Genomic DNA, 14,785 nt, shown 5'->3' with positions numbered 1-14,785 from the left:
TATGAAGAAAAATCAAAAGAAAGTTGGTTTTTATTCAGATTATGTAATTCTTTTTTTGTGAGTTTCAGTTACAAAAGAATTGTTCAATATTTCACTGTGATCATAAATGAAGCGGTATTTTACATCGTGCTAGATCGAAAGTAACCAATTCGGTGCATTCTAAAACAATTTTCGATAATTATATAAAACATTTTGATTGAAAATTAGCTACCTGTATTTGCATTTCTATAAATTGTTGAAAAGTAAAATTTCTGATTTTTCCACTATCTTATAGTTCACGATAGTTGATCCATTTCTAGTTCAATTTACTCAGCACACGTTTGGCACCTCAGTCATCAATATTGTTTTCCACTTGCTGGTATGTTTCTTTTAGGCACAATCCGATAACATCAGTTTTTTTAGAAAAGTTAGAAATTTGTGGAATTTGTTCGATCAATATTCTGCTTAAAATAGCTCAAACTCACAATCATGTTCAAAACAAAACATACTCAATACAGAACGTTAAGTGTATCATCATTGGGTTGGGGTTATACATAGGAATTTAAAACTAACGCTTCCTAAAATGTCTTACAGGTGTAAAAGAATAAAACTAGCTGACGCTAACACCTTATAAACTATGGATGAAACAAAAACACAATAAAAGCCATCGGCAAACTATCGTTTTAAGCAGTAGTTCGTCATCGTTTTGATCACTTTCATCCCGGTCCGGAACAGGGGCATTTGGGAGATCGTACAAGTCCTCTAGAGCACAGCACACGTTGTCAAGAAAACTCTACTACTAAGGTTAAAAAAATTTATCTGCTAACTAAAATTTAGGTGGTTTTCAAAAGCTAAGTGAAATCTAATCACGATCATTCGTTATTGGTTTTTTGATAAGGATCGACAGCCTATAATCGCATGCCAGACTCGCGCGAAAATAAGGTATGAACTGTTTTTTTATGCTACAGAAGCGTTTAAAAACTTTTTTTCAACAGAATTTAGGTAAAATTGCTTTAAAATCATTTTGACTTAGCATACGAAACATTTTTTTACGTCTTAATAAAACATGTTACGCTAAGCTTAGAAATCGTTGCCTACAACAAAGAAGTTTTTCACTTTTCTTATAATTAACAAGTGACTGATATGCGACTATTGATAGTCAATCTTTGTTAGATTTTATCGTTTCCTTCGGTTGCTTCAAGCGTCTCAGTTCCCGTTGGAGGAACCAATTTCATATCGTCCATTTTTAAACACGATCACGAGCACCGTTATATTGTCCACAGAACCGCGGTTGTACGATTGTAGTGTGATGCTTTTGGCGCCAAAATGCGGCTCGTCTAGACGATCTCGGATGAAAGCAACCGCTTCCTCGTTGCTAAACGTATCCCATAACCCATCGCTGGCCAGGATAAGGAACATTGGTCTGGAAGAATGGAAACAGTAGAAAAGATCAGAAATGTTATTGGACTAATCATTTACACGCACTTACCGATGATAGACCAAATCGAAAGATAGTATATCCGGTTCGGCTATTACAAGATTTTTTTCCTTCAGAGGAAAATCACCCAGCGCTCGCGATGTGGCCAAAATACCCGCGACTCTCCAGACGCCTTTGAACGAAATGAAACCTCCGGCGTCAGCAATCCGTTTCTGTTCCCTCACTTGCTGGGGTTTATGATCGAACGATAATGGAATTGCGTTGCCTTTCAAATCACACATGACCCCCCGGGAATCACCGACATTTGCTACAATCAACTTGGTGTTATGCATTACAGCTATTAGCGCCGTCGTGCCGGCGAAGTTCGACTGAAATTGATTGATTGAAGGATAAATTTGTTCCGCGAATTGCTGCCTTCAAACTTACCACTCGTTTCGCCATCTCTACCAGATCGTAGTCCGCGGCTAGCACCTCATCGGTAATTATTTTTCCATAATTAATGCTTCCGTTGGAAACGTAACATTTCGCTTCGTACGTTTTAGGTTTCTGGTTGGTCTGCTGTCCACTGGTCCCGCTCAGTAAACTTTCTTTAGTAATCTGCCTTGCCGGGGACGCATTACCCATGTATTTGTTTAGTAAGTCGGTTTCCAGTTTTTGATTCGCATTATTCGGATTGTTGTTGGCATTTCCATTAGAATTACTGTTGCTACCGTTGGATTTGTCGATAACATCTTCAGTCTTGGATTTACGAAAGCTCTGTCTTCGTTGCGTCAGTGAGGAACCCGCATTACTGCTGGACACGGGCGCTGCTCCTGCTGGCCCCGAATTCACCTTATGCCGTTCGTTGATCTCACCGTCGCTGTCTCCCGCTTTGATGCAATCTTCAGCTTTAATATCTGCCTTGTCCTCTGCGGGCTTTCCCGAAGCAAGAGTGCAGGACTGGGTTAACTTAAGGTTGAGATTTTTCACCAGTACCGCTTTGGCGTATTCAGCTGCGAATTCTCCACCATGTCCGTCGAATATTGCGTACAATGATATGCCGGTGTTGTTGAGGTTCTCGTCGATTACAAATCTAAAATGATGTTTATTACATTTAATAACTCAGTATCTAAGGCAGATTATTATTTTGTGTGTTATGATTCATTCTGCGTATAATGACACAAACAGTTGTCTAGCTCCTGAAATAAAAGATGTTTGATTCATGTGCTTATCAGGCTAATAAATCAAATGTTACATATGTACAACGCCACATCGGAGATATACTTATCTTGAAGGGTTTCGACAATCCACATGAATTACATCAAACGCTACTAATTTTATACTACATTCTTCGGCGGCGCTTCGAGAGAGTTCGAATTTGCTCAAAGCTAAGACCTAATAGGAAAACTTCTAATTTAAGAAGTAGCAGAACAATTGATTGCTAACAGAAGGTCTTTGCTAATTAATTGTTTATAAGGATCGTAAGGATATAGTTTGACGATCGGAAGTATGAATAGTGATCTTAAATTTTCAAGATGGTCTTTGTCCGAAGCTAACGACGCCTGTAATAGTGCTCTGAGCAGCTGTGGTTTTGTGCATCGATGCTAATTTTTCCGTATCTTCTGTTTTATTTTATATTAATGTACATTTTCGATATTTTAACTCACCTATCCTCCATGCGTGGTCGCCGACCTTGGACAGCGTACACCGCACTGGATCCGGCCTTCTCCTCCCAGCTGTGCTTTTCGGCGGCGGACGCAAGCAGAGCGAGCTTACCGGCCCGGGTCCCCTTGGTCAGCCCAATGCTGCTGCTGATCCTCCCGATGAACCCTCGGCTCCATACCTCGCTCGCTTGAAGGTAAAGGACGAACACGAAAATCAACAGCCCGGCAATCAGAATCTCCGGCTTGAGCAGATACACTCGCATCACCTTCCAGACGTAACCCACCGAACTGTTGAACGGCGAAACGCCGACTGCGAACTTGGACAACAGCTTCATGTGCGATTTGAAAAACGTCTGATAGAGAATCTTATCTTCCAGCTCGTCTTCCATACCACACAACCTTACCGGAAGGGGCACCACATAAACTAGTTTTTTGTTTGTTCGGAAAGCCGCTTTCTTCCCTTCGTAGATGCTTAATGTGAAAACAAGGAAGCCGCTTTGTTTACCAAACACAATCAGAGCAGCGGACTTTATGAGCTCTCAGAAGATCCTACTATCGAGGCTAGCAGACTTAGTGACTCTTGAGCTCAGAAATTACGCAAAGGAAAATCTTCGAAGATGCTTCAAGTGTTTTTTCCCCAGTGCTAGCAAGCAAATCGCGCACTCAATAGAGTGTACGATCGGATCAAAGGCCAGATTGCAAAAAGAGCCAAGAGTAACAAATCAGCGATGTGTGAGAGCGCGCAATCAGTATGTACTAAACTTTTTCGAAAATAGAAATATTCACTCTGATTAAAGACGAAAATGCTCTGAGTTGCTGTTTCTGCGCTTCCTTTTTTCTGCTACGAAAGCACGAGAAAATACCCGGCAGAAAATTATCAGTTTTCTTTCTTTGTCGCTAATAAAACGCAAAATTGTAAATCGCGATAAATAGCATGCAACGCCCTTAATTATTGCTCAGTGTCAATCATACGAGAACTGCGGAAGTTTGGTACAGATTTACATCCGTTCACTGCGGGTTATTAATTGCGTTTTTCGACTGCAGAAAAACAGTTATAACAATTAAAAACACTTTCCACTATTTGCACAGTTAGATTCTTACCGCTGAATTATGCGTAAAACACTAAAATCATTATTTGATGTTGCAATTTACAAAAAATAACTACATCGCAATCCAATTACGATCGCGAAAATATGCCATCGTCGTTTTGTGATGACAGCTGTTTGTACTCCCGCTCTCGTTTTCTTTTCACTCTTTTATTATTTTCGTCCATTTCTGCTGTGTCAAAGTCAGGGTTGCGACACGAACGATAAGTAAAAACGAAAAAATATCGCGCGGGGTTTTGTTAGGGTGATTCATGACTGTTCTTTAAGTTATTTAAACAACTAAAAATATACTAATAGTCGTAGCCAGCTGATCAGTCCTATCAAAAGCTACCATTTTTCTTGACCCAAAATATATTGTATACATAATGGAACCACAGGGGGTTCGAAATTTTACAATAAATATCATTAGCCAGTACAATGAATAATAAATGATAAAAATGTCATTGAGTTTCATTTTATGTCGAGAATTGTTCATTTTGTCAAATGATGCCATGTGGCATTGGGTTGTTTCGAGTTAAAAAAAATGGCATTTTTTGAAAAATTTACCTTTGGTTTATAAAAAAAAAACAAAAATAGTCTTTTAAATATCATGTAAAACTTAGAAATTTTTTTTTTTTGCATTTCTCGGTTTATTTTCTTTAAAAATTACCCATAAATATTTTTTGAAAATTTTATGTCCATTAATTGTAAGTAAAAGGTTGTTAGTTTTTGAACAAAAGTTGCGTAATTTCGCAAGAAAGAGGGGGTCCCACAGGGCATTCAAATCGACACCAAAATTAAGTTGTTTTCAAAGTTAACCTAGATGAATAATTCCCCCAACAATGAGTCCGATCCGTGATGGTCAATGCTAAGTTTGTGCTTTTTCGCGGTCACTTCATATGGAACGACCAATGAGCAACTACCTTTAAACTCCAAGCAAATATAGTATATCTTTTTTAACTTTTGAAAAATAGGAGATTCAAATGTAAAAATGCTCATAAAATCAACGATAAAAATTTCGCCACTTCTACTGAGCACAAAACAACAGCAAAACTAATGCTTTTTTTGCTCGCTTGTTTTTTGTAATGTTTGTTTTTTGATTAGTGTATACAGTCGAACCTGTTTTTGTGCCATGTTTTTTTGTGCAAAATTTTTTTGCGCGGTATACGAAAAAGGACCACATCCGACAAGATTTCCAGCCATTTAGTTTTCCCGATCCTTGGAATGAATTTCCACGCATTACATGAGTTATGCGTCAAAAAAAAAATACTATTTGAGTCAGTTTTACGTAGAAAAAGTTACGTATTGCTAGCCTACGAAGGATGGAAAGACTAGTATGTTTAAAATAGCTTCGTTTATCAATCAGATGCTTCAAAATTGTTCTCATAGGTGTTCTTAATCAGAATCATCAACTTTCGAGTTATTTTTAACTGGGAATTTTTTTATGCGGTCCCTATCCTCCGCATAAAAAAACGATTTTTTTCATTAATGTTGTGTAAACATTGTTTTATAGCTGCACGTGAAGTTTCGAATTTTTTTAAGCGATTTATTTTGTACGATCCCTATCCCTCACACAAAAATAGGTTTTCCTGTATATATAAAAAAAATTGTTTTCAAAACCATTTCCCAATAATTAAATCATAAATTTCACTACATATAATACAACACATTCGTGGAGTTGTTTGGTCATGCCCTGTTCACCATGACGCCAGGTTTTAATTAGGCCGCAGGTAGACGATCAGCTGTTTTTGTTCGTGATGTCTTGGCGAGCCCTGACCTTCCGTACATGTCCCTTACATACGTTTTCCTGAAATTTATCCATGCCCCAGTCTAGTCCTACTCTTTTTCGCTTACATCCAACCGGCAAGAACACGTTTGGACCCCGGATTCGAAAACTCCGCACGATACCAGCAACTGGAGGCTTGAAAAACCCTACTTCCCAGTTCGTTTCTTGTTTCAGCCGAACATACCACATATTCTGCTTATTATTTTTTGGCTGTTTGAAGAACACCATGTCACCTCCAACAACAAATCACTGAGTTTAGAACGCATTTTAGTTTTAATTTTAGATTTAATTTTAACTCGTAGTCGGCAGCGAAGATAAAATATTTGCTCTTAGTTTATAAGATACGTTATGATGTAACACAAGATATAATTGGCTCCGTAAAACATTAAATGTATTGTGCCGTGTCAAATAAACTATGTTTCGGGCAATCCAGCAGATCAGTTGTTTGCATGCGAGCAGCCACCGCTTCCGACGACGGGTCGGCCATCGGACACCGCGGCGGCTTAGGGCCGTCTAGGTCCTTTGCTTTCGATTATGCGGCAGAGCGGGGGGGCGTGAGAATCAACAAAGAGTACCTACAACGTCATCAAGGACCATTTGCAGAGTATCTAAGACACGCCATCAAAGATCATTTGTTTGTCTTTTAAATAGCATGTATTATCAGTATCTCTGAAAGGCCCGCATCCTCTCCCAATTTGAAGTGGAACATATGACCTTGGACACTTCTTAAGAACCGTTTGGTAAAATCTGGGATGAAATGCCGATCGAAGTCTTGCGTTCGACTTGTGATAATTTTGGAAAGCATTTGCGCGTCGTAAACAAATGCGGAGGCGAAAGATTTGAACTAAACTAATCCTACTGTATCTTTTCTGCTCTACCTCTCTGTTAATAAAAAAAAATAATCAGAGAAGAAATATGTTTCTCTTTTACTTTTATGGTATAAATGAAGAGTATCACTTTCACGGTGACACCCTGTATTATGATCAAATATAACAAAAATGATTGATAAAAATAAACCCAACATTCATAACATAGTCAGCCCGAAAATATTTATTTGGGCTTTAATTAGGCTTTTTCATCGTTCAAAATACAGGTCGGACTCGATTATATAGAGGCTCCATTATATATTGACTCGATTATATATGATTCGATTATATATAATTTTAGACTCGATTATATACAGAAGCAAAAAAAAAATTTTCTTGAATATCAAATATGACTTATCTAAAGCTAATATATCGTAAGAGAATATCTACAAAATACGTAACGCTTGTTAAAAAGAAGAAAAAATAGAAAAATTAAAAAAAAAATTAATTTTGAAATTTGTTTGAAAAAATTAAAAAAAAAGAACTAAAAATACTTAAATATAAAAATAACTGAATGAAAATAATTTCAAAAATAAAAAATATAAAAACAAAAATTTAAAAAAAAAAATAATTTTTAAAAATTCAAGACATTAAATACAAACAAGTTGACAAATCCACATATACTTGTATAATTTTTTTAAATAATTTTTCTTTACATTTGACTGCAACTACATCAGGAATAACTACAAGATATGTTTTTTTTTGTAAAAATGTGTTTTCTGACTTTTAGGGGGATGAATCAAAAATAAAATTCTTCTTTATTCGAAAACAACAAATCATTTATGAAAAATAAATATAAAACATTTTCTTCTATGATTCGATTATATATAAAATTCGATTATATATAGTGAAAGAAAATTTGAGACTATATATAATCGAGTCCGACCTGTAGTAGAACTAATCACTGGTAATTCAGATTGGACCAAATTATGTTTTATTATTTCAAGAAAAACAAGCTTAATCTGTGAGTTTGTGAATTTCAAAATTTTTGGTATTTATACGCAATTTCCAAATATCGAAATACACAGATTGAAGAGAAATACCAAAACTGAAAATCAAACATTATAGATCCGTTTCTTGCTAAAATTTCATACTCAGATTTTTGAGTAGGATCAATCGAATGTTAAATAACTGATTGATTTACCTGTGTTTAGTTAGTTTTGTTTCAATATTTTTTTAAACCACATCGAAACATAGATTAGTGCGTGGACAAGCTGTTTTTCATTGCCTACATATTAACTATCAATTGCTAGCAAGTTCAACCCTTGCATTCATTCATGAATACCTCTAATCTTCACGTAAGGTTTCCCACACATTAAACCGTTGTGCATTCATGTTGATATCCGCTGAAACTGTATAGACTGTACACACGCCATTCATTCAACTCACGTGGTGCGCATGTTGAGGGAACCTAGCCGAGCTCCCGATCAAAACATAAACGAGCAAAACAAAACACTGCTCCGGCGTACGGGACACTAACACCAATGAAAACCGCACGCCATGCATCGGCAAGTGGTTGGCTGAGTATGAATGTGTACGAATGAGCCACGGCAAAACGTTCATCAGAGTGTGCGATCATGACGGTACACAACATAATAATGGTGCTTGTCGCAGTTCACTCAGACGGTTGGTTTGTGTTAGACGTCGATGTCGTGTAGCTCGCGTGAAAAATTGGCGTTTCCTTGCCTCCAGCCATTGAGGACTCTGCTTCTTGTCTAGACTATCCTGTCTTGAATTGCAATCGCATCGAAGAAACAGTTGGTAGATTGGATTTAAATAGTGTTGAAGTGCAGACAGTTCTACCTTTTTCCTAGCCACCGACGAGGCGAGAAAAGTGAAGATCTTCGTTTCGATTAGGATTTGAGTGTGTGTGCGGTCGAGAAAGTGCATCCTCTTAAGGTTCTCTAGCTGAAGTTCACTTCCATTCAGAATGAAGTAAACTGTGATACGCCTATACGTAGTCATTGTACACTCACACTAGTGCAGAAGTATCCTTCTGAACTGACCGGAGGAAGCTGCTGTTTGCAGACCGGCTCTGTGTATTGGTGCAATGCTCCTGTTTTGTTGATAGTGGGTGGTGTCTAAAGTGCAAAGATGAATAACATCCAATTTAAAGAATTTCGTTTTGTGATTATCAGTTGAATTCGAGTGAGGGCAAAAAGGATTCTCGCGTTTGGAAGGTGTTGCGACCGACCAAACAGGTATTCGTTTGTAGCACCGCGAGCACTCCGGATTGTGCGGTCTCTGAACGACTGAGTGGTTTGAAGTGAATAAAAGTTTGAATGAAAAAGATGAGATCAGTCGCTGCTAGATGAGTGGAGGCTTGCTCCGGCCAGCTTTCACATGCAGTTATGAAAGTTATCGATCAACCAGTGAAGAGTGGTGATAATTAAAACAAGCGGTTCAAGAAAAAATAAATAGTAAGGGAAGAGACACCAGCAGGTGGCACAGGAGACCAGCATCATGACAGAAAGAAAGTTTACTCGGGGGCTAAACAAGCCCGGAATGGCCGCCCAGCTGAGGGAGAACATCTCGCAAGTTGTACGTGAATCTGCTTCACTTGTATGTATTTATTTTTATTTCTTTTCAATTTTGTTTGGCTTTCTTCCACTGCGTTCCTTTGCTTTCATTTGACGTACCGTGTGGTTGACCGGGTACTGTTCTCAATTATTATCAACTGTGTTTGATATTGGACCGTTCATTGAAGTAATTGAACTTGCCTGCATCCGTCAAATTGACGTAAATTTCGTTGGCTGTGATTCGTCACTGTGTAATTTGCTAGAGCATTAAATGAAATTTCAAGCGAAGTTTGCGTAAGCACTGTACGTATGTGCATTATGTGTCTGATCGTTCTTCCTTTCCTTATCAACTGCAATTACCATATATGCAATGTCCAGTTGTGCAATTGATGTACATTTTGTGTGCAAATTGCATTGGTGATTCTCTCGAGGGGACTTTCATGATGTGACAGGTAGTGTGTTTCACTGAATGGGGGCCTCATGTTTATAGAAATATCATCAGTTTCTAATGTTTTATTGCTGCCAGATTCGGAGAGGTGCAGTATAACAATAATGTCCCCAGATATTTTTATTTTAATATTACCGTACAGCATCGAGCGTTTGAGAAAATAAAAGAGAAATTAAATAAAACACATGTTTTATGATTCAACAAAATCAAGTTTCGTGATTGCTGGTTAATAAAAGAGAGTCTGATGAAAGATATAAGAATATTTGCTGAAAAATTGAGTTGAAAAAAAAAAACAAAAAACAAAAAAAACTAAGAAACTATTTTTCAATTGAAATATTCTTAACAATTGAAGAAATTTAAAGCAGCGGTGATAGTAAGCGTATCTGAAATCTTTAGACAGCAGATTGTTTGAAAAACATGTATCTTTCGTGGTTAGGTAATAAAATCGCAAAACTACTGAAAGTGGCAAAAATGAGCGTGTGCTGAAACATTTCCGTGAACGTACAATTGTTCGGATCGGATAGATTGGAGGATGCGCTGTATTGGAACTAACTGAGGTTGAAATTATAAAGAACAATTAAGGCAAACACAGTACTCGGATGACGACATCGCCAAAAAAACTAACCAAGGTAACAGCCGGGAATCCAAATGCGAGAAGGTTATCGTAATTTCCGTGCTTGCAAGCAACTGAACAGGACGCTGTTAAATCTGGAGGCCACAACTCTTTTAAGGGGTTATATACCTTTTTAGTTTTCAAAAAACCGGAAAATTTTTTATTACATTATCTTCAAATACAACATCTTGAGAACATTTCCACAAATTTTCATAAAGATCTGAGCAATAGGAAGAAAGTTAGAGCGATTTGCAACGCGCCTCGCCACGGCCGCATAAGCTAAACTTGAAACTTTACACGCGATTATCTCGGAATAGTTTTTTCCGGAAAATGACTTTGCCGTGATCCTGATTGCGGGAAAACTACTGAACCGATTTCCTTCATCTTTTTTTTTAAATTTTCGTTATAAAATTCGCCGGTTCTTGAACGATCGCTTTTTGAAATATACAGTTAAATTTTGCCGCTAAAAAAATTTTAATGCATTTTTTTGCGCTCAAAACGTGCATTTTTTGGAAAAAACGTTCCCGTTTGCACTAAAAACAAAATACTCATAAAAGCGATCGTTCAAGGACCCGGCACACTACTAAACTAATGAAATAATATGAGTTTTTTGATTTCGGTTGATACGCTGAGTCTCTATCAGGATCACCGCAAGCCTCTGCAAAAAAATAGCGTTTCGGGGAAACGGCCATTACTCCAGTAATAATTGGTATATCTCAAAATCAAATGTATTTTCTTGTTGTTGATAAACTGTACTTTCAGAAAAATACCACTTTGATGTAATGAAAATGGTGCTATGCACTTAAAAATAAATTCAAACTTCCCTCATTTTTCTCGACCAAGAAGGTATATAACCCCTTAAGTTGAACAACAAGGCTTCGACTAAGTAAAAAGGATGCTTGCTGATGGATGACGAAACGTACGTAAAGATGGGTTTCGGACAACTCCCAGGCCTGAAATTATCCAAAGCCACTGCCAAATGAAATGTCTTCAACAAATTCTAGTACGTTTTTGTTGATAATTTTGCCTGGAAGTTCTTGATTCGGGAAAGAATTTGTTGCTGTGGACAAAAAACCAAGGTTCTAGTCACCAATAAGACAATGGGCTCCAAAATGTATAGGGAAGAGTACCTGCAGAAACGTCTCCTTCTTTTTATCAGAGCTCACAAATGTCCGGTTAAGTTTTAACAAGATTTCGCAAGCTGTCACTACAGTCAAAAGTTTGTTTCCAGTTCAGTCCTTGCAATTGTTCCCAGTTCTCTTTAAATTCCACCTTTTCGTTGTTGGAAAAACTTCTACCATCGATTGCCTACTACGCATTGTTTAAATGAACTTTTCTTTCATCAAATACGTCCGCTTTTCATTCTATCGCTCAAATGATCAGATAAGTTTGAAAAAATCAATGAAAATTATTCCACCCGCATCCCAGAAAACCGATGTTATGATCTTGCAACCGGATAGATTTGTCTTTGCCTTCTTCGCAGGTTCCATTTCGTTCAATTCATTTATTAATAGTTTTTTCGTCTCGGGTGTGAAGTAGTGGAACCAACCTACGATTATGGTTATGAACCGATATACTCGCTCGTGGCGTGGTGACTGTTGAATTCCTTATGATACAAATAACGATATGCAGCGCTCCAAAGATAATAAGACAGCTTCTGCCAGTGTGCTATTTCAGGAACTTCCACTATCCATATTTTATAGCTGATCTTTATATACACTCTTGCTATCAAAAAAGCTCAATAAATATAACTATACTTTTTTCGGTATACATTGTTTCAATCGATAGTGCCGAAAATAGGAATGCTGACGGCTTTAGTGAGGCAGCCTTCGCAGTGGGTTATGATTTGCTATATCAGGCTACAGTGCTTGATAGTTCAAGAAAATACTTTTCAGATCATTTCTAAGATGAATAAAATCTTTTTTTACAACAACTGAAGCACTTCAGCATGCGTGATGTAAACTGTATGATTTTATTGCGCCAGACACCGGCGAACTCCGCACTAACAAGGTTGGTTAACTCGTTGCACATTCCGTTTCCCACCCTGCCAGAAGGTATATAACCACCATGCGGATGTGACGCACTTGATTTGTGCTGAACTTTGCATACCCTCGAACTGGGTCATCATTGTGTGTCTCTTTCTCGGGTTCCACTTAATGGTCGTGTTTTCCCCAAGCGCCGTTGGTTTATCAGGTTCAGCTTGTGTTGGTCGTCTCTTGTCCGAAGCCTCACCCCAGTGTAATTCTACACGGTTTGTTAGATCCCAGTTTGTCTTCCCTCCGCGCATTAACTCCAACTCTCCTCTGCAGCTCAAGAGTGGCTCGACTGGGCGCATCAGACTGGGAGGCAATTTGCGTGAGAAATTCACGAGGAGATAGAAAAAAAAACCTACTATCCATGGTTGGTCTATTCGCAATAAACACACGCGCCGGTCCATTAGTGGGAAAATTCAGAAGGGCAGACAGAGGCAATAGAAGTGTCACTACTAGCCGAGACAACTTGTCTCCACCGACGATGCTGTGGCCGGGTCGGTCGACAACGAATCTCTATGTGGAGTGTTGCTATTGGTGTTACAAGAACGTAAGACATTCGGTACTTGAAACTTGAAACGAAATATGTTTGAGGTTTTTGTTTTGCTTTCGTAATTTAAATGAGTCTACTTTTCTTGTTACAAAAACCAGATCTTTTCTATTCTAGAAAGTTATTGACCTCTCTTAAGCCCACCTACTAACTTGATTCAATTGGCCGTATAAGCTAAAGAATAATCGAACAAAGCGCGTCAGCTTTCTATCCCTAACCGTGCGAATGCGGTTAGACCTTCGTGTCTGACCCACTCCAAACCACGTGGGAGGTAAAATTAGAAACATCTTAAATGGACTTTCGTCGTTAGTGTGTTGTCTTATTCCACTTGCATTTCCAAGCGATTGGTAATATTGGTGTCACGTTTAAAACATTCGTGAAATGTCTAAGCCTAATGTAAACAATACTGCATAAAAAATGCTGAATTAAAACCTGACGAATTTTGACGTCGTCTTGATGGACAGTAGCTGCACTGCTCACATTTTCCACTCACTAGCGCACTGGCGTCTTCCGGTCCGAGGAGGGATATACTAACTGCGAGCGAAAACGAAACCGACTGTCTGTTGTGTTTATTCTTGCCGTTTCGTGATAATCGATAAACCTGTTCCGCTGCCTCAGACAGATATCCGTAAGCGGTGTGAATGCGAGAAGAAGAAAAAACATCTCAGCGAAATATACACAACTTTCAAAAGTGGTCTCTGGAGAAATGCCATCTCTAGTGAGCGGTAAATCTTCATAGTAGAAACACAAATTGTTTATATCGAATCGATTGGTTTAATAGAATGGAAAGGGCCATTCAAATCAAACAACCTTTTTTTCAAAAATCGCTTTTTTCAAAAATTCGCTTTCAAATTCAAATTGGCTTTGAAGATATATCCTGAGCTATTAAATTATCCACAAAATTAAAATTTTGAGTTCTTGAAATGCTTACCGTGTTTTGACCGTGGAACTGGTAAACGAGAACCAACAACTAAATATCGAATAACTGCATACGATCATCCCTTAATTCAATTTTACCAATTCCATTGTTACAACCTAGGGCATATAATAGACTCCAGCCAGGAAACACATAATATCATGACAAACTAGGAACATATCTTGACACGCTGTAGATTATATATTCGAAGAGTGCAGGAAGAAAAATAATCAACCAGGACATCTTATCAATTGTGATGAATCCTGAATCTTTTAGCAAAAGTACAATAAAAACCTTTCAGTTGTTTGTCTGATGTTTGTCTACAGCCGTTGAAATTAGATTTGTTTCTACAGTTTTCTTTGAATCCGAATTAAAAAATTTCCAAATAAATTTACATATCTCTACTTTAATGATACTTCATATCTAACATTATTAAATGCCGATTGCCGGGAAAATAATGGAATATCAGGAAATTTTATTTTTGAATCAGGAAAATTAGGGAGTAATAGGAAATTTAAAAAAGTAGTCACTGAAAGTTTCAGTGGCTTTAGATTTTTAACGTGAATGAGTACTATTATAAAAAAAATTCAAAAATATAAAAGCACCTGGTGACGATGGGATTTTTAACATTTTAATTAAATTTTAATTAATTTTCAATAATCGTTTCAAATTTGCATATTTCGCCAAATTATGGAAAAATGCCGAAAATACTCCGATGTTAAAGCCGGATAAAAGATGCCATACAATAATCTGAAAATGTGCCTAATTTGGGATCATTTTCTATTTTGGCTTTTGTTGGACTTTAAAAGGGCTTTTCAGTCATTCTGAGCCTAATTTGGGATCATTTTCTATTTTGGCTTTTGCTGGCCTTTAGAAGAGATTTTCGGCCATTCTGAGTATAATTTGGGATTA

The 14,785-nt window shown here is 37.6% G+C and overlaps 2 protein-coding genes across 6 annotated transcripts in view; one reads left to right on the top strand and one right to left on the bottom strand.

Annotated features, from left to right (window-relative positions):
* The window catches only part of LOC129732913 (protein phosphatase 1L), a 50,322-nt gene continuing 35,537 nt past the window's right edge, over window positions 1-14,785 (bottom strand). Inside the window, exons 1-5 of one of the 3 annotated variants that reach the window (XM_055694344.1) lie at window positions 4,162-4,318; window positions 3,064-4,098; window positions 1,844-2,489; window positions 1,469-1,785; window positions 1-1,402 (exon numbers count right to left, since the gene is read on the bottom strand). In XM_055694344.1, the coding sequence (XP_055550319.1) occupies window positions 1,186-1,402; window positions 1,469-1,785; window positions 1,844-2,489; window positions 3,064-3,449 (1,566 nt within the window). In that variant the 5' untranslated portion in view covers window positions 3,450-4,098; window positions 4,162-4,318 and the 3' untranslated portion in view covers window positions 1-1,185. The other 2 variants (XM_055694346.1, XM_055694345.1) reach the window with 2 other exon arrangements.
* LOC129732912 (dedicator of cytokinesis protein 9) overlaps window positions 8,421-14,785 on the top strand; it is a 184,693-nt gene continuing 178,328 nt past the window's right edge. For 2 of the 3 annotated variants that reach the window (XM_055694341.1, XM_055694340.1), the window contains exon 1: window positions 8,421-9,359. In XM_055694341.1, the coding sequence (XP_055550316.1) occupies window positions 9,261-9,359 (99 nt within the window). In that variant the 5' untranslated portion in view covers window positions 8,421-9,260. The remainder of the gene's footprint in view (window positions 9,360-14,785) is intronic. The other variant, XM_055694342.1, reaches the window with a different exon arrangement.

The sequence above is a fragment of the Wyeomyia smithii genome, chromosome 3 (genome assembly GCF_029784165.1).
Source record: "Wyeomyia smithii strain HCP4-BCI-WySm-NY-G18 chromosome 3, ASM2978416v1, whole genome shotgun sequence".
Classification (NCBI taxonomy): Eukaryota; Metazoa; Arthropoda; class Insecta; order Diptera; family Culicidae; genus Wyeomyia; species Wyeomyia smithii.
This window is presented reverse-complemented; position numbering and strand designations above follow the sequence as displayed.